Below are 19,687 nucleotides of genomic sequence, written 5' to 3' on the forward strand. Positions count from 1 at the left end.
CAAAACATCTAGTCTATACTGCAATTAATCACTTGGCATTTTGCTGTAATGTATACTGTACTTGCTCTTTTATAATTTGCAATGTGTTGAAGTTGTATCCTGGAATTAGGTCAACCTTTAATTCTCAAATGTGATTATGTAAGCACCATTATTGCGTGGCTGTTGTTTTCAAGTGTGTGTGTGTATGTGTGTATGTGAGTTTGTGTATGTATCTACGTATGTATGCGTGAGTTTTCTGTGTGTGTATTTTCTGTGTGTGTGTGTGTGTGTGTGCTTATGATGAATTTCTCACAGGACTACACTTTGGGCTTTAAATTACATTAATAGGAACCTTGAGACATTGAAGGATTACTATGATGCAGGAATGATCAAGAGAAGATACCAACAACCATCTTTTCTTTCTCTATTCTCTTTTCACTACATCCCAGACCTGGATAATGTAGAAGGAATTTCAGTGGATTGGATAGGGAACAACATCTTCTGGACCAATGACGGCTATAGGAAAACAGTCAGTGTTGCCAGACTGGAAAAAGCTGCGCAGACCAGAAGAACTCTCCTGGAGGCAGATCTGTCTCACCCTAGAGCCATCGTGGTAGATCCACTTCACAGGTGAGAATGTGTGACGCTTGTGTCAGACGTCCTTGCCACGGATTATCCTCGAAGTCTTTTTCAATTTCCCTGTTTTTAGTTTGTGACACGTGTCTGCTTAGTTTGCCCCTCTGTCTGGGTATATGTCCCCATGATAAGACTTGAGATTAGCCCTTCTGCCCCAGTGCAATGAGGTGTCAGTCCTCAGGCAGACGGCACGGGCTGTACTTAACGTAACAGTAAGTCTCTACTAACTAGAGCACTTGAAAAATGTGAGTACACCAAAACATTTCCTAGATGAACATCTAGAAAATACATGCCGCAGATGAAAATGTAACCATTTTGTTGAAGTTGAAATTATTTATAATCGGTTTGAAAAGGAAATCACAGAATACAAATCGAATGCTCATGGAAATTGTCTTGGAAAGTACTTTGAGTGTTTTTAGAGTGGATCGCCAACCGCACTGCGTTTCAGTTGGATCTACTGGACAGACTGGGAGGAGGATGAGGTGAACGACAGCGTCGGCAAGATAGAGAGAGCCTGGATGGACGGCACACACCGCCAGGTCTTTGTCTCCACAGACATGTTGTGGCCCAACGGACTCACCTTGGACCACGACTCCAGCACCATGTTCTGGTGTGACGCTTACTATGACCACATTGAGAGAATCTTTCTCAACGGAAGCCACAGAATGGTAAGTGGAATAGTGATTGTTATTGACAGCATACTGTCATAAAATAGGTCATAAACAGTGGCCTGAGAGTAAAATACATCTCATTCTAACCTTAACTATAACGTATGGCTATCCATTATTGCTTGCTTACAGACTGCAGTTACAATGCCTGTCCATTTAAACCTCCCTCAATGTTAATGTTCTCTCTCAAAAGGTGGTGTACAAGGGCAAAGAACTGAGCCACCCCTTCGGGATCTCTCAGCATCAACACCATGTATTCTGGAATGATTACACGAGTGGGTCCATTTTCCAGCTGGATTTGCTGTCAAAGCAAGTTGCTTTATTGAAAAACGAGAGGCCTCCTCTGTTTGGGCTTTGTGTTTATGACACACAACAACAACAGGGTAAATGCAATCATTATTGCTTTAGGACTTCTTGTTTTACAGTAATACATTGTGTTCTTGTCAAGATGTTAGAAGAATTATTGGAAAAAGACAGGTGATAGGATATTTAACAAAACTGCACAAGAGAAAATGTCTCCATTATAATCCATTGGCAGTAGAAATCATGCTAAATTGGAGAGCCTTAAAATGATTTCTGTTTAACTAAATAAATTGGTTAGTTTTCAGGACAATATTAAAACAAGAAACGTAATCTAGTTCTAGGCTTTTCAAAAATTGTCAATCTTTCAACATTATATTCAAAGTTTATGTCTCATGATTTGCAGTGAGTTTTTCTGTGAGTTTTTCCTTGTCTTCCTTGAGGGTTTAGGTTGGTTGAGGGGCAGTTCTATGGGCGTATGTGAAGCCCTCTGTGTCATGCTTGCATGTAAAAAGGGCTATACAAATACATTTTGATTTGGTTTGATTTCGACTCATGGATATTTTCTCTACGTAAGAGTGTCCAAGCTAAGAACAAAATGGATCCCTGAAGAAAATGTGTTCTGGCCAGCTAATAGCATATACTGTAGTAAAAAAAAAGAAGAAAAAAAAAGAATAAATGTAAATAAAGCTATTCTTATTTGTGAAATTCCAATCAAAATGTAATGCACATTTTAGAATTCCTCTGCAAAATGCAACTATCAAGTATAGCTATTTTGGCTACCAATCTTGTCTGCCTCACTCCTCAAGGTACTGAATGTTGTTCACCAACCTATTAACAATAGTTGAAAGAAACCCAGACAAAATCACAATGTTGAGGATGTAAGGATCCATTTTTGATAAAAGGGTCAAAATGGATCACAGCTCTAAAAGCCCAAAATAATCGTGTGTCGAATATTTTGTGAATTAAAGTAAATTGTGGAAAGATATATTTTAATTAAAAGTTAGAGCACCATGTAGTAATTTGAACTGTTTGTGTTTTAGGGGAAAATGCATGCCGGATAAACAATGGAGGCTGTGGTAGTTTGTGTCTGGCCATACCAGGTGACAGAGTTTGTGCATGTGCTGACAACCAGCACTTGGACACAAATAACAGGACATGTTCATGTAAGTCAAGTATTCTAAGACAAGTTGACATTTGACAGAAAAAATTGCAAAGAAAACAACAATTGAATGTCTGATATGTCCTCACTGACTACGTATACAAACAAACATAGCCTGAATGTTCTCTATGTGTGTGTGTGTGTGTGTGTGTGTGTGTGTGTACAGCCGCGCAGACGGCCTCAGAGTTTCAAGCATGTGGTAGTGATGAATTTCAGTGTAAAAATCATCGCTGCATCCAGGCTTCTTGGAAGTGTGACGGTGAAGACGACTGCCTGGATGCTAGTGACGAAGAAGCAAAAATCTGCTGTATGTCACACGGCTGTACCAAGCTCGACATTGAGATACCTGAAGCTTTATCAGATACAGTCATTTTTCATTTATACCATTTATTTTTTTTACTTCAGATAACCGTAGTTGCCCTGCAGATCACTTCAAGTGTCTTACTAACCGCTGCATCCCTAAGAAGTGGCTCTGTGATGGAACGGACGATTGCGGGAGTAATGAGGATGAATCTAACATTACCTGCTCAGGTATTGGACTGTATGGTTTTAAGACCTTAAATAAGGCCCAATGTAGAAGTAAGTACATATCACAGTGTCTAGAATTTGCTCCGATATATATATTATGGTTTGGGATTATTGTTCCAGCTCAGTCGTGCCAGGACCATCACTTCTCCTGCTCCAACGGGCGATGTATTCCAGAGTCATGGCGTTGCGACAGGGAGGACGACTGTGGGGACCACTCAGATGAGACGTCAGCTTGTGGTGAGCTTAAATTAAATGTTCAGTACATCAATATATATATATATATATATAATAATTTTTTCTCTGGCTTTAAGGTTAATCAAAGGAAGTCTTTGGTTTGGTGTTTATGAATTCCCATTAATCTAGAGTTGACTCCTGCTTGTGCTTCCATTGATTTTCAGATTTCCCGTCTTGTGATCCATTCTCTCAATTCAGCTGTTCCAGCGGGAGGTGCATTAGTATGAAGTGGCACTGCGATTCAGGTAAGTCACTCTATTCAACAATACTTTGCAAAGTTTGAGGAGTTGCTGTTTTGTTCTTCCATCACTTTCTTATCAATGCCTGAATGTCAGGGATGCTGAGTTGTAGTTATAAGGCATATACCCACTTCAGAGGAAATTGATTTACCAGACATATCCACTGCTGAGACGATGACTTGCTGTATATCCATTTAAAGCAAGCAAGAGATATCAATCTCGTTAGATCTAGAACAATGTATTTTGCAAAGAGTGATGTACTTTCAATCATCCTCTTATGAGTAGTATCACAAACGTACTCTTCTGTGCTGTTTTTTTAATCTGACTTAGCTTTTGATCCCTCATTTATGCATCAAAGTAGTCATGAGCCGTCAGATGTAGGCGATCCCTTAAAAGTCACAGTATACCCACCTATCAGACATTAATATACTCAATGTCTTTTTCAATATTTCATAACCTTCCTCTCCTCCTCCTCCTCCTCCTCCTCCTCCTCCTCCTCCTCCTCCTCCTCCTCCTCCTCCTCCTCCCCCATCCCCCCCCCCCACTTAATACAGACGATGACTGTGGGGATGGGAGTGACGAAGTGGGCTGTGCCCATGCATGCTCCAGTGCTCAGTTCCAGTGTGCCAGCGGGAAGTGTATAGCTGCCCACTGGGTCTGCGATGGAGATGATGACTGCGGAGACCACAGCGATGAGAATGTCACATGTCACGAGACAAGTCAGTTGGACGGAGTTGGGCTTACAACTCCCCCTCATCCTGGGGGAGAAAACATCTGTGTCTTGTATCATTTGGGACAGTATTTACTGTTTTACAGTAATGTATTACAAAGTTTACAGGCAGCAGTTTCCTGTCATTATATGTATAGGATTTAAAAAGGTGTTCTACAAGCTTTATTTACCCCTGTTTACCATTTAACCATTTGTCCTCTGTGTCTCTCTCCAGCAGAACAAGCATCCGAAGACTGTCACAGGGATGAGTTTCACTGCCGTGAAGACGGGACATGTCTCCCTGATCGCTGGTTGTGTGACGGGGACGAGGACTGCGAAGACGGGAGTGACGAGACAAACTGTGAAGGCTCCAGCAGACTATGTGACCCCCAGACCAAGTTTACTTGCAAGACATCAGGTAAGTTCGATTGCAGCTCCACCAGTTGGTGTAGAAAGTTGTGTACTGTATAGACAACTTTACAACTTGCCACTTTTCAACTTGACGACTTTGTAGATTTAGGACGCGAAAACACACTCTGTTGGCGTGCATCCAAAACACTGTCCAATTCTACAGTTCTGCATTCATGTAAATATGAATCATTAAGGTGTTGCCGAGCGCCCTCCCTTCAATAAAGAATTGTTTTATGGTCCTTGCTCTTACTTTACACAATGTATTTATGATGGTAATGTGAAACGTTTGGGGGGATATTTCAGTACATGACTCCTAAAATAGTTCCACATGTCTAGTAATTCAAAGCAGGCCGGAGTGTTTTCAGAGTGAGTAGGATGAAGGTGCACTGGGATGTTATCTTGTGGTGATTCATGTGATTCTGTGTTCGGGAACATCGCTGAACACAAGAATCTTTTAGTTTACTCAAAAAGGTCACCCCATGGGAGAGAGTAAATCATTCAGTCATCATGCTGCTACAACTTTAAAAAAGAGTGATGTGAAACTTTGTATTATGTTTACAGTACATTTAAAAGTACATTTAAAATGTGTCCAAACTTTTGTACTGGTACTGTATAAGGATGGTTATGAGCAGGCACAAGGGTATTGATTACTTTCCACAACAGTAAAACCATGACATTTTACACAGCAATTACATGTAAATCACTGATCACTGAAAGATGCATACACGTACAACACAGAACCTTGTTTGTTTTCAATGATTTCTTTTTTTTTTATGGCCAAAAATCACCTTAAGGTTGGCTGATGCCTGGCTGCACTATAATGTTACCTCATTTCCTGAGGCCTGAATCCCTTCTCCTTATAGTTTAATCAAACCTGAACTCTCATTGGTCATGTTTACCTCACAGTTCCAATCTGTTATATGATGAAGAAAATGTTCCGTCCGTCTCTTCACTAAAAGAGCAACCAAGTTCAAATGTGTTCTAGATTTATAAAGTATTATCAATCTGCAAATCGGGAGAGAAAACCAAATCTCTGACAACAAATGACAACACAACACCAGATTTAGGTCTCAACCATACCTCTCTCAGCTCTGAAGGTCAGAGGATGGTGTTTATCGTGAAAAGAGAAAAACAAAGATGACATAAAGCCAAAAGGTATGTGTTGATATAGGCAGGCAGATACTACATCATAGAGCTGTGACTGTCACAGGAACACTATAGGTTACAGTAGAAACACATATATATATACATTAATATATATATATATATATATATATATATATATATATATATATATATATATATATATATATATATATATATATATATATATATATACAGATGATAAAGTAATATTTGATTTACTGATTTTGATTAACATTGCACGTAGAAAATCCCATTTATTCTACAGTTGGCAACAAAGACAATATATAGTTGGTCAGTTTTTCTACTTAGAATCTAAAAACGTATTTTATCACAAGAAAGGGCATGAAACACTTTACTTTTATGCACTATGGCTTTGTTTACACTTTATCGGTTTATTACTCAAATCAATTAGTTTTTTTCAGTTATTTTATCTCTTTTTTTCAACCCTTTCAGATTTTATGTTTTCCATCACTCTTTCTGTGTGACTTCAGACCGTGACTTCTGTGAGGATTTCTGAATCTTTATGGCTTCTGCCAGTTCAGACGGAACAAAGTAAATTTGAATGCTGGATGTGTAAAGTGTAAAGGTCACATTTAGGAGTATGGCTGTCTTTTGAATTGATATTCTTTATTTCGGTATTGACATGGCAGAACATTCTGACAAAGACAATAAATTGAAACCATTGTTTCTGCCCAAAGGCAAGTGCATCAGTAAGAACTGGGTGTGCGATGGCGACTATGACTGTGAGGACCAGTCTGACGAAGAGGCTTGTGAAGTTTACATCTGTAAGCCCCCCAAATATCCCTGCGCCAACGATACCTCTACCTGCCTAAAGCCAGAGAGCATATGCAATGGCCAACTAGACTGCGCTGACCACTCCGACGAGGGGCATTCATGTGGTAAATATTTTGATTCCATCCTTATCATCTTTGGAGTGAGTGGTTTTCCTCCACCTAAATGACCAGCAGATTTAGTTTGACAGTTTGAGCAATTTTATTCCCCTGCAATGCTTTTGGCACCGTTTATCTTCTTGTTCCCATCCTAAGGGAAAGCAGGGAAAATAACAAACTTGTGAAACTGAATATGATATAATACTTGCTGACCCGGCTCTAAGCTTTTCATTGGAAGAACTCCAAACTATTCAGAATAGACAGTGTAGGCACATGAACAGGCAAGGGGATTTTGCAAGCAGAGATTGCCTACCAATACCAATCTATGGGATCCAGCTTTGAGAATAGTTGATATAGTTCACCTACTGAAGACAGTGATAAACATTTCTCATTCAATACATTTCAGTTTAATGATGCAGGTTAAGCAACCTTTGCACACCCCCCCCCCCCCACACACACACACACACATCCTCTCCCATCTGATATTCATTTCCAACTATGCATTTGAGTTGGAAAAACACATTCAAGTCCTTTTTTTTCACCTACCTCTCAAAGGTGCATAGTAAAGTTGAGTGTTTTTCCACGGTTCCTCTCATCTCGTAGAACACTGTGTCCTGAGGAACGGCGGCTGTAGCCACCAGTGTGCTGTGGCCCCGGGGAAGGGGGTGGTGTGCACCTGTCCCCTGGGACTCCGTCTCAGCCCAGACAACAGGACGTGTGAGGCGGTAGACTACTGCTCCCAGCACCTCAGGTGCAGTCAAGCGTGCGAGCAGTACAAAACCACTGTCAAGTGCTCCTGTTACAAGGGCTGGAGGCTGGGTCTGGATGGGGAGACCTGCCACAGCACAGGTAACTTCAAACTGTCATGGCTGACATTACTTTACCCTTTCTTCTGGAGAAATGCCCAAACAGCTATCCCCAGAGCAGTAGCCTGTTGGCAAACACTAATGTAATGCTAAACTGCACATGGGGGTGGCTGGTGCTCGTCTAAAAAAGGGACTGGTTTTAAAAAGTTCCAAATGTAATTAAGTCATGTGTGCATTTTGTATGAGTTGTGGGAGATAGCTTTAAACATGAAATTCTGTTTGTAATCATTGTTCTTAAAGAAAATCACATTCAAATGAGCGAAAGACAATTCACGGAACGGTGTGTGTGTGTGTGTGAACGATCCCAACGTGTAACACCATGTTTTTCATGTTTGGACTAATTTGTCTGTGATTTGTCAGATTCCTTTGAGGCTTTCATCATCTTCTCTATCCGCCATGAGATCAGGCGCATAGATCTTCACAGAAGAGACTACAGTCTCCTAGTGCCTGGTTTGAGAAACACCATTGCCTTAGACTTTCACTTCAACCAGAGTCTCCTTTACTGGACTGATGTGGTTGAGGACAAAATCTACAGAGGAAAGCTTGTCAAGTCCGGAGGTAAATGCGTATCTGTATCACCTTAAGCAGTGCCAGTAGTTACATGTAGCAGAGGCATTAGTTATAAAAAGGCTCTCTTAATGTGAGCTGCAAGGTCTTTTTTTACATACAGGGCAATTTGAAGTGTTTTGGTAGTTATCACTTATCAGCAATCAGGGGTTTCTCCATGTCTCTTCAGACTCTTAGAACTCACCAGCTCCATTACCCCACTCTAATAACATCCCATCTGGTGCTGGTACCTGGAGAATATCTGAGGAATGACAGTTTACTATCCATGCCGTGGTTGATTACAAACAGCTGGATTTGGCTGTTTAGGGAAATTTGATTGAGCCAGGAAGCTGCCCCAAATTATTTTGTTGCTTCTACTCTGAGCTCCACTGGAACGGTTCTATAACAGAATATTTTAGCCAAGGTCATTTATTGTACACTCAGTCCAAGTGCCTGAATTATTTGTTAGTTTCTTCTTGAATAATGTATTTCTTTTTGGGGGTGGGTGGTGCACAGGTGTTTCAGGGATAGAGGTAGTGGTTCAACATGGATTGGCTACGCCGGAGGGTCTTGCGGTTGATTGGATAGCAGGGAACCTATACTGGATTGACAGCAACCTAGACCAAATAGAGGTGGCCAAGCTGAACGGCGAGTTCCGCTGCACGCTGATCGCCGGGGGGATGGAGCATCCTCGAGCCGTCGCTCTGGATCCTGACCATGGGTTGGTTCTCTACAATGCAGTCTGAACCTGTGTAAATACTGTGATCCCAACACTCACCCCAAAAAAAAGCACCAAAAACTCAGAACAAAATTGACCGCTTACACCGGCTTGTTTGTGCTTAGAATAATGTTCTGGACAGACTGGGGTGCCACCTTCCCCAGGATTGAGGCCGCATCAATGAGTGGGCAAGGACGCCACATAGTCTACAAAGACATGGAGACAGGAGCCTGGCCCAATGGCCTCACCCTGGACCACTTGGAAAAGAGGATTCTTTGGACTGATGCCAGGTAAGTAGACCACGTTCCACATGGAGGGATGTGGAGTTTGTATCCAATCAACTTGATTGATATATCTATTAAACGATGCCTGTATTCTTCCGAGTAGGTCAGACGCTATATACTCGGCACTGTATGATGGGACCGACGTCATTGTGGTTCTCCGGGGCCACGAGTACCTCTCACACCCCTTCGCTGTATGTGTGTACGGGGGCAGTGTGTTCTGGACAGACTGGAGGACAAACACTCTGTCCAGGGCTAATAAATGGACTGGCTCCAATGTGACAGTGGTGCAGAAGACCAGTGCTCAGCCTTTTGATCTGAGGATCTACCATCCCAGCCGGCAGCCTCATGGTAAACATAATGTCATTTATGGATTTGTACCGTACAGTACTTAACCGAATGAAGAGCCTGCCGTCTCTGGTTATGGATGCTGTATTTTGCTTTTGTCTCCTTTTGGCTTGCTTGCGTGATATTTTTCCTTTCACAGAAATGCTTTTCAGTTTCTATTTTCCTATTTTTCTGACATAGAATACATCTGCTGAGTCATGACCCAACAGCTGTCAGTATGTTTTGATTTAGCTTCTGTCAAAACATGGACAATTGTTGATGATAGAACAATGGAAATATATATATATATACTTGGTTTGGTGTCACATTTCAGTCAAATCTTCCTTTGGGTGTCTGATGCGCTCATGCTTGCGTGTGTTCTAATGTGCTTGAAAGTGCATGCAAACTTTCAGATTCTAAAAACGGCATCCTTTGTTTCTTCCTTCTCTTTTCTACCTGTCTCCCTTTTGCTGGAAGCCCCCAACCCCTGTGAGAAGAACCAAGGTCGAGGACCCTGTTCTCACCTGTGCCTTATCAGTTACAACCACACGGCGTCCTGCACCTGTCCACACCTCACTCGACTCTCCGCCGACAACAGGACATGTCTCAGTGAGTCGACAGTACACTCGACAGAATCCGCCACACTCTGAACTTGGCCTCTAGACTGTACACACTCTCCACAAAGTGTTTTTATGTTGTAACTCTTACAAAAGGTGAACAACAGGCCGGGCTCGAGGTTCAGGGCAGAGTGATTATGTTTACATAACATGCACAGCATATAGACTGCATAACTGACAGAGACTGATAGGAAAGGAAATAGGTAAGACATTGTCTGGGAGATGGAGGAAGCCTTGGCCATGCTTATGAAAAAGCGAGATTAGAACCTTGTCCCTGTTCTTTCTCCTCTTCACTCAACTTGAGTTCAACAACAACAGGAGATTTGAGTCCACACAAGGATAACCATTTAAAAACCAAGTTTTCAGAAAGTTTCTATAAATATATATATGCTGACATTGGGATTGTGCTGTTTCCTTCTCCAACAGCAGTGAGAAGGTTCCTTCTGTATGCCACACGCAGTGAAATCCGTGGGGTGGACACCGGCAATCCCTACCTGAACATCATCACGGCCCTGACTGTCCCCGACATCGATGAGGTCACAGCCGTGGACTATGACGCAGCGGCCTCCGAGGAGAGGATCTACTGGGCCGATGTGAAAGCGCAGGCCATCAGACGAGCTTTTATCAATGGGACTGCCTTAGAAACGCTTGTGTCCGGAGGTACAGAGTGGTTTGGTTTACAGTTTACCACTATAAGTACCCTCTGTAAACACTGTATACTTGTTTAATAGCATGCATCGTAACACAAGTTTTTGAATGTGTTTAAGGTCTTACGAACGTGAGAGGGCTTGCAGTTGACTGGCTCTCGAGGAACATGTACTGGATAAGCTCGGAGAATCATGAAACACAAATCAACGTGGCTCATCTCGATGGATCTTTCAGAACCTCTGTTGTTCACGGAATCGATAAACCAAAGTGCCTCGTTCTGCATCCATCTAAAGGGTAAGATGTAGAAAATCTGTTTTTTGTGATTTTTAAGTCCTTTCAAGTTTTACCATTTGCAAAGAACAGGCTGTCAAGTAATGGAGACTAGGGAGTTTGAAAGATAATTTGTTTATCTTGCATTGTTGATTGTTTTTTCTAGGAAAATGTATTGGACAGATGGCAATACAGTAAACGTGGCAAACATGGATGGAAGCAACAGCAAGATTATTCACCAAAACCAGAGAGAACCAGTTGGTAAAGTCAAAGAGTCATTTGTTGCCATAGCAAACTATGCAAAAAAACTGTTTTTTTTTTCTTTCTGAGATTCTCCTTATGTGTGGACATACTGTTTTCCCATTCTCAGCAGCACATTATGTCAGAGTTCTGTCCTTTTTTGTCTCTACCTAATAAATTCATTAGAAAATAATGTCTGTGTATTGGTTAACTTCCTATACAACAACATATCCATTTATAATTCCCCATTCACGCAGTCTAATGTCAATGCTTCTGTCCCAGGCCTTTCAATAGACTACACATCTGGAAAGCTGTACTGGATCAGCACAGGCAACGGCACAGTCAACAGGTGTAACCTGGATGGCAGCGGTCTGGAGGTGTTGGAGTCCATGAGGAAACAGCTGGTTATGGCCACTGCCCTGGCCATTATGGGTGAGAGTTTAGACCATGAAAGATTCCCCCTTGTGTGAAGCCTCTGACACGATGTACAAGAGGGTCATTTATGTTGTTTATCTAAAGCTTGATTGCTATGAAGATTTTCTGGTTGTTTTTATGAACTATTTTTATCATGTGGGAAATTACCATTAATTCAAATTTAAACCAAATGACCTTCATGTATGAAACACTTTTACAACCATTTGGTTAGAGTTTGATTAATTTAAATGAGTTCCGTGGAAAAGTAATGCAATTATGTTCTTATATATCAAATTACAAGTTTTGTCTAAGCCCTACAATTTACAGTTTACTACAATAGCTTAGCTTGGTGGGTTCTCCAGTCTCAATGGACACTTACCTTTTACTGTTAGTGAATGTGACAATTCATAAAAAAAATATGAGAAAAATACAATGCAATTAGCAAGGAATGCTTTCAATCCACCTGAAACCTGCTACTTTACATGGAGTATGACCTCGTTTAAGGCCGTATTTTCAAAGGAAGAATTTCAAGAATACCAAGAATATTTTAAGTATCAACACAACAAGGTGGGAACTCAAAATGATTGAAAGGGTACATTAATTAATTTACCATAAAATATGTATGGACCTCATTAAGGTGGTTGTTATCGCAGAGAATCAAAGTAAATGATGAACTGATCACACACTGATCTTTTCCCTGTCCAGTTACTGTAGTTGAACTCCTCAGTGGCACCTCCCATTGTGACTTGGTTCAATTGATGTCCCTGGTAGGTTGGCTGTAGGCTTGTTTCGCAATTAATCTGTAATCTGTACAAGTACATATGTTGAAGTATGTTTTTGACTGTTCCACATGAGACCAGTTGATGCGTTCAAAAAAGTAAAAACCTTCGTTCAAGGTTAGCCCTGCATCAGTAATTTCCTAGCCCAGACTCAATTCAATATGTGTCTGGCCTCTTTTGTGGAGCTCTCACTATGTATAATAGGATAGGAAAGGTGTCACATGGCCTGGTTCTACTCGTTTCCTCCCAGGACTCGAGCCCTTGAGACTCAGCATGGAAGAATGAACTCCAGCTCCTGTTTCTCTCGCTGTCTCATATCACATGCTGTGGAGGATAAGAAATCTCAAAGTCCCAATTCTCTGAACAAAGCTCCGCATGTAGCCTATTTTATCAGGATCCCATGAGTCAGCCTACTGTATTCCTGCAGCAGGGGAATACAGCAAGGGCAGAGTATGGAGGTTTACACGAACCACTGTAGCCTACAACTAACACAACCATTCACTGTAACAGGGGTCATGGGTTACTGCAGCTGTTCTGGTTCTGAACTACGTATCGAGTGTGAAAACTAATGTGACCCTTTTTCTGTAATGAAGATGGTTGATTCATTAAGTCTTTTACAATGTAACTTGGGTCCATTATTAAATAGCACATATTTGTTTTATGCCGCTGTGTGATTGTAGAAATAAACTTTGGATTGATAGTAACAATATCTGCAGGCGACAAGCTGTGGTGGGCTGCAGACAGTTCGGCCCAGTTGGGGACTGTTACTAAGAGAAATGGCCTAAATTTGAAAGTACTACGAAATAAAACAACTGGGATTGTCAACATGAAGATGTATGACAGGGACATCCAGCAAGGTAAGACAGATTACTGACAACAAATTCCAAATATTCCCACCCTACAAATTCTGATTCTGTATGTCTGAAATGTCACTCTCTTCATTTAAATGTAGATGTAATATACATTTGCATATCTATCTAACTTTCAAGTGAAATTGGACTGCAGATGGTGACTGGCAGTGGCAAGCCACAGATTTTTCAATCTGTTCGTAGGTTACTGGCAGTATCATCCATATTAATGCCAGCTCTTTTACCAAAATTGCCGTGGAGCCCTTAAACGCCCCATTAGCATTGAAAATGGCAATTAAGGTGTCTTAAAGGTAAATCTTTTTACTCCCTCTTCAAACTTCCACGGAGCGATTAGCTACTTCATTTATCTCTTTGACACCGACCACACGGGAAACGGGGCACGTCTCATTACTCAGCTTCAAATGAGCTAGTCTAGGTGTCTGAAAATGAGGAGCCCGCTGAATGCTTCAAAGCTGCTCTATTTCTCAACGTACACAGGCGCCAACGTTACTCTCTCACACTCTGTAGCAAAACGTCCACACTAGACATTAAGGCCTTAATCCGTCCACTTCTTAAGTGTCTCTGGGTGGATCATTAGGAGTCAAGTTGCGATGACGAACGAATACAGTAGTAGCTTCCTCTCTCCCTTCATCTGTCTAGGGATAAATCTGTGCCAGGTAAACAACGGTGGGTGTTCTCAGTTGTGCCTGCCCACCTCAGAGAACTCTCGGAGCTGCACCTGCACCCTGGGCTACAATCTCCGGCGAGACAGGGCTTCATGCGAAGGTAACTGGCCACTCCAGGGGCAAAGATCCTCACAGAACCCTTTAAAGGCTATGAATTTGTCTGCGGTTGTCAATTAGTGTGCTTTGTGTTTCCAAAGGCCTCGGGCCGTTCCTGATGTACTCTGTGCATGAGAGTATCAGGGGGATTTCTCTGGATCCCGACGACAAAACGGAGACCCTTATGCCGGTGACAGGCACACAGTTCACAGTAGGGCTGGACTTCCATGCTGGTGATTGTCAATATTTCTTGCCCTCTTTTGTATCTAAAGCTTTTATTTGTTAAGAGGCTTTATTAATGAAAAAGTCTGTTCGTATTTGCCTCTTGATGTCAATAGGGAACGACACTCTGTACTGGACGGACTTGGGCTTAAACAGGATATCCCGAGTCAAGAGAGACCAGACCTGGAGAGAGAACATAGTCACCAGTGGTATTGGACGGGTGGAAGGGATTGCAGTAGACTGGATTGCAGGTCGAGTCACTGCTGTTTATCAAGTCCTCTTAACTCTTCTACAGAAATTCCATCTCATGCATCTCACATGAGCTCAACTGGTTATCATTGATCCCAGGTAATATCTATTGGACGGACCACGGATTGAATCTGATTGAGGTTGCTCGTCTCAGTGGCTTGTATCGCTCAGTGGTGATAGCTGAAGGACTTGACCAGCCCAAAGCCATTGCTGTGCACCCAGTGAAAGGGTGCGTACAACAACATTGCTTTCATCCTCACTTAGAAGGCTACGTACTTGATATATCTATACCTGAATATAAAATTTGAAATGTTACTTACAGTAACAGAAACCCTGATGAATGGAAAGCTTGTCTCTCTTTTGGTTAACCTATTTCGGTTTCTATAGCAGCCATGCAGTAGTGTATCAGATGTGATGATGGCAGAGGGATGAGAATGAATGCTACACAGTACTTACCCAGTGGTGGTACACAGCCTTTTGAATGCTAATGTTGATGCATGGAGCACATTATCATCCCCATGGTTCTTACCAAGTCATTGGAAAGCAACAATTAAACTAAATGACAGGTTACCCTCCAATTTCACAACACAAACTAGACTATCCACTGGGCCTACTGTTGACATATTTCAAAGTCTATATTAGATTTAAGCAATCAGCTTGATTGCCATATGAGGTACATAAACACTCTGCCTGTGTGTGTGCGCGTGTGTGTGCGTGTGTGTGTGCGTGTGTGAGTGTATGTGTGTGTTGGAGAGAGAGTGTGAGCTTGGAGCTGTGAGGTAATGAATGCATAAGACGCTGTGAGGAATGGGGGTTAGAGGGAGACATCATTAATTAGCCTGTGCAGGTGAAGCTCAAGCTGTGCCAACAGCCTCATTCTCATTTTTCTGGGCGCCTCCGCCCTTCTCTCGCGGCTCTCATCAGCGGGAGAATCAATAGAGTGCTATCCTGTGGACTAAGCAATGGAAACACAGCCCTCTCTGCACCACGGTTAATGATTGAGAGTCTCTGAATGTGAGCTGTTCCTATCAAATAGGAATGCCCGTAGTGGGAGACTGTGTGTGCTGTCATTAAAAACAGTATTGTTGGAAAGAACAAGGGGGTATTTTGATTGACATGTGATTAGTGTTTAACTTCACGTCTCACTTGGTGTAAGCCAAACCTCCTGTAATGCATTTACTGACAGATTAGACATTAATTTCATAATAAAAATGTTGCTGATTGCCGTTCTGAGAACATATATGCCACTATGTAGAACAAATTGTCTGTAAGTCTGGTTCAAGACAGGCAGTTTTTTAGGCCAGTGGAATTAGAAATTCCTCTCTATAAAGACACCTGATTAAAGGTGCCTTTTAGAACAGATGGTTCTGTCTGACCTGAAAAGAGAACTATTTGAAGACGATTCCTGAAGGAACAAAGAAAAAATAATTAGGGAGAGACAGAGCAAGAAAGAGTGCAGCAAAAGTCAAGAAAATGCTCTGTCATTGTTTCGGGGTATCTCATGCTATCTGTAAAGCCATCATGTCTTTCCAGTCTCTTGTATCAAACTTTCAAATTGGCAGCTCCTACTGTCAATTGCAAAACTGCATGACATGTTTTCTAAGGCTATTGGTTGTGGACAGGTTCATGTTCTGGACAGAATGGGGCCAGAGTCCTTGTATCAGGAGGGCCCGTCTGGATGGCTCAGACCAGGAAGTGCTGGTGAACTCTGGGATAGCCTGGCCCAATGGGATCTCTGTGGACTACGAGGTGTGCTCTCCTCAGCGCTTCGCGGTCGGAGTGCTTACACAGCACTTTGAATCCCACCCCACATATTTGGATCCCCCACTGATTTTAAAGAGGCATTACACTCCCACCTCTGTGTTATCTCTTGATAATGACATGGCCCAGGTTGATAGAGCTGACCTGCCTCACCCATGTTTATTCTCAAATTGCATTCTAGGAAAATAAATTATACTGGTGCGATGGGCGTACCGGCAAGATAGAGAGGATCAACCTTGAGAGCGGCGAGAGCCGAGAGATTGTACTGTCAGACGGCAGGGCGGATGTGTTCTCACTGGCAGTCTTTGGAGCTTACATCTACTGGTCTGACAGGTAATTTATTTTTCCATAAATGTTACAGTCACCAAATGGGCCGTGGAAACCAGCTGCTCTCCACAGCAACCCCCTCCCTCGCCTACCTCTTTCCCCGCACCCCACCGGCCCTCCCCACCCCCCTTGTAGGATTAGCCACCTTCCCACACAAGGTCGCGGCACCAATCTGAGCAAAGCTCCGTCATTTGCACCGCAAAGACAGACACCTTTCCCGCTTAAATCGTACATACGTCAATGTCATGGCAAGGATAGGTCCCGTCACCTTCTGCCAGCCCAGCTGTCGTACGCAATTTAATGAGTTCTTCGATTCTAATTAGCGGAGGGCCATTGATTAGCTGGTGTCAAACTTCTTGTGTTTCCCACTGTCGTCCTGTTGTGCGACAGGGCCCTCGCCAACGGCTCCATCCGCCGATGCGCCAAGAAAAACGCAACGGAAGTGGTGACCCTAAGAAGCGGTCTCGGGGTCAACCTGAAGGATGTGAAGGTCTTTAATCGAGACAGGGAGAAAGGTTGTAAAACACTTTTTTTCTGTGTTAGTCATTTGAGAAGTGGTATATTGCAGCCTTTTGCGTTACCCTCAGTAAAGATTGATTGTCCAATACGTTGGTTAAAAAACGCTGGTATTTTCGGATCAAAATGTTCTTTTAAAGTGAGAGCTCACAACAGTGTATCTGATGTATTCCTGCTTTTCCCGCCGACAGGAACCAACCCTTGCGGCAGAGACAATGGCAGATGCCAGCAGCTGTGTTTCCACCAGGGCAGTGGTAGGAGGACCTGCGCCTGCGCCCACGGGCACCTGGCTGTGGACGGCCTCAACTGTCTCAAACACGACGGCTACTTGCTCTACTCTGAAAGAACCGTCCTCAGGAGCGTCCACCTGTCAGACGAGAGCGACCTAAACTCCCCCGTCAGGCCCTATGAGGACCCGGCTCACTTTAGGAATATCATCGCCCTGGCCTTCCACTTCCGACAGGACTCGACAGGGACTAACCGAATATTCTACAGCGACGTCCATTTTGGGAATATACAGGTGGTCAACGACGACTGGTCTGGGCGACAGGTGGTTGTTGAGAGTAAGTCAATCGCCTTACTTTGACTTTGGTTTTTACTGCAGCCGTAGAGAAGGTGTACAAACCTATTGGGTATGACGATTTTATGCTTGTAGTCCTGTTTATGACCTTTGTTACATGTTGTATGGCTTTGAATTTACATGAAAAGGAAATACTGTACCTTTCCCCAGATGGCCTGTGGAGCTGTCATAGAGATGGCAAGGCTCCTTGTGTCTGCATCTCTATTCCCAGTGTTGCCTTCATTGACATCAGAGCCCTCTGATGAGCCAGTGAAGCTGCTTTGCCCAAAGATGTTAACATTCTCCTCCGATATGAAAGGTTCTACCTTGATGAGATCAAAAAAATATTCTCCGCTCCTTTATTTAAAGTGTGAAATCGGAGGAATCCCACCTAACTTCATCATGCCTCGCAGAGCCGATGTCGACATTTAGACGCAGACTCCAGACTCTTTTGTATGTAGTCTGACGCTGACTTTGATCTTTCCTTCGCGTTGCCATCACCTTACGTAATTCAGAGCTGTGTGAAGTCGTTGCTAGACTATCAGGACAACAGTATCTAAACCGTCCATCCATTGAGGTATATGGATTTGTCACGGCCAGAGCCGTGCCACCCCTGGTTTCAGTTTTGCCCTGCCCTAGTGTCTCCGTGTTTGTCATTGTCTTCACCTGTGTCTCGTTCTCGTTCGTTTCATTGTGTACACCTTTGTCTTGTTTGGTTCTCTGTATTTAGGTTCCTGTTTTGTGTCCAGCCTTTTTTGTTATTACAGTTTGTCCCTGTGAGTACCCTGTCTGTTTTCCTGTTTTTCGAGAATAAACCCTTGGTTCACTCCATGTCTGCGTACTACCTTGCACTGCACTGGTCCTACCCCACCACTCGCCGTGACAGGATTGTAATGCTTTGAAATCATTGTGGCTGAGTGTTTTTCAGTTATTGATTTGTACTGTTCAAACTATTGAAAGCATTGGAGGAAACTTGCCGGGTCAGTCCAGGGTCAGTGTAGTATAGTAAGTTTGGAAGTGTTTGAAGTGGCTGGAGTTGTATGGGTAATCTGCAGACATTAGTGTGAATGTACCTATACAGCCTATAGCGAAGAAGATAAAGGTAGGGGGTTGTAGTTTGTAAAGGACATGTTCCAGAACACAACACAGATACTTTTCTGCCCTTAAGAAATATAGGTCTTCCATCTGTATTATGAGTTCACCATGCCTGGTCGTTGCGATGAAGTAAATACAGATTGTTCCTAGACCCTGAGCGGCAAAATAAGAACAAATTGCTTCTGATCCTTGATCCTATGCTAAACTGAACCATTTGTATGTCTCCTAGGAAAAAATGGCTGCTAAATGGAACACCAAATGAAATCTTCCGTGAGGCATACCTTCTGTTCTGTAATACTCAGCTTAACTGGATTGGTTTCTTTCTCTTTCTTTAATAAACATCATATGAGGAGGCACATTCAAGATGAGATTCTTAATGGATCTTACTATACCAGAGCCTCTATGAGCAGAGACAGATAAACATTGTGATCTCAACGCGTCATTCATCGGTGACAAACAATGAACCATAATGGCTTCATTTGACAAAATCTTGCCATAATTGTCCAGAATGTTACTGTTAATCCTCAACTCTGGCCTTGGATGAGCATTGTTCCAATGGCAGACAAATCTTTCCCACCTTTAAGTCGGAAATAAAATATGTCAGGAGGTGAGCGCACCTGCTATCTTATGTTAATAGGATGTATTGTTTTATAAGAGGACCACTGAACCCAACCAGTCCCCTGCAGAGGGTTTAAAGGTATAGTCGTTTTGTCTCTCTAA

General features: G+C 42.6%; 1 protein-coding gene across 1 annotated transcript in view; it reads left to right on the forward strand.

Moving 5' to 3' along the window:
* lrp1ba (low density lipoprotein receptor-related protein 1Ba) overlaps nucleotides 1-19,687 on the forward strand; it is a 68,758-nt gene that overhangs the window by 14,360 nt on the left and 34,711 nt on the right. Inside the window, exons 11-40 of the mRNA XM_084668580.1 lie at nucleotides 429-609; nucleotides 1,064-1,283; nucleotides 1,477-1,666; nucleotides 2,627-2,749; nucleotides 2,912-3,052; nucleotides 3,151-3,276; nucleotides 3,394-3,510; nucleotides 3,672-3,752; nucleotides 4,301-4,465; nucleotides 4,691-4,873; nucleotides 6,711-6,911; nucleotides 7,506-7,751; nucleotides 8,129-8,326; nucleotides 8,831-9,035; nucleotides 9,158-9,322; nucleotides 9,420-9,664; nucleotides 10,118-10,249; nucleotides 10,684-10,917; nucleotides 11,025-11,199; nucleotides 11,342-11,436; nucleotides 11,698-11,847; nucleotides 13,325-13,465; nucleotides 14,117-14,242; nucleotides 14,340-14,471; nucleotides 14,577-14,711; nucleotides 14,809-14,938; nucleotides 16,332-16,458; nucleotides 16,652-16,803; nucleotides 17,188-17,312; nucleotides 17,505-17,876. Coding sequence (XP_084524706.1) covers nucleotides 429-609; nucleotides 1,064-1,283; nucleotides 1,477-1,666; nucleotides 2,627-2,749; nucleotides 2,912-3,052; nucleotides 3,151-3,276; nucleotides 3,394-3,510; nucleotides 3,672-3,752; nucleotides 4,301-4,465; nucleotides 4,691-4,873; nucleotides 6,711-6,911; nucleotides 7,506-7,751; nucleotides 8,129-8,326; nucleotides 8,831-9,035; nucleotides 9,158-9,322; nucleotides 9,420-9,664; nucleotides 10,118-10,249; nucleotides 10,684-10,917; nucleotides 11,025-11,199; nucleotides 11,342-11,436; nucleotides 11,698-11,847; nucleotides 13,325-13,465; nucleotides 14,117-14,242; nucleotides 14,340-14,471; nucleotides 14,577-14,711; nucleotides 14,809-14,938; nucleotides 16,332-16,458; nucleotides 16,652-16,803; nucleotides 17,188-17,312; nucleotides 17,505-17,876 — 5,013 coding nt within the window. The remainder of the gene's footprint in view (nucleotides 1-428; nucleotides 610-1,063; nucleotides 1,284-1,476; nucleotides 1,667-2,626; nucleotides 2,750-2,911; nucleotides 3,053-3,150; nucleotides 3,277-3,393; nucleotides 3,511-3,671; nucleotides 3,753-4,300; nucleotides 4,466-4,690; nucleotides 4,874-6,710; nucleotides 6,912-7,505; nucleotides 7,752-8,128; nucleotides 8,327-8,830; nucleotides 9,036-9,157; nucleotides 9,323-9,419; nucleotides 9,665-10,117; nucleotides 10,250-10,683; nucleotides 10,918-11,024; nucleotides 11,200-11,341; nucleotides 11,437-11,697; nucleotides 11,848-13,324; nucleotides 13,466-14,116; nucleotides 14,243-14,339; nucleotides 14,472-14,576; nucleotides 14,712-14,808; nucleotides 14,939-16,331; nucleotides 16,459-16,651; nucleotides 16,804-17,187; nucleotides 17,313-17,504; nucleotides 17,877-19,687) is intronic.

This window comes from Hypomesus nipponensis, chromosome 12 (genome assembly GCF_054491055.1).
Source record: "Hypomesus nipponensis isolate SF chromosome 12, ASM5449105v1, whole genome shotgun sequence".
Classification (NCBI taxonomy): Eukaryota; Metazoa; Chordata; class Actinopteri; order Osmeriformes; family Osmeridae; genus Hypomesus; species Hypomesus nipponensis.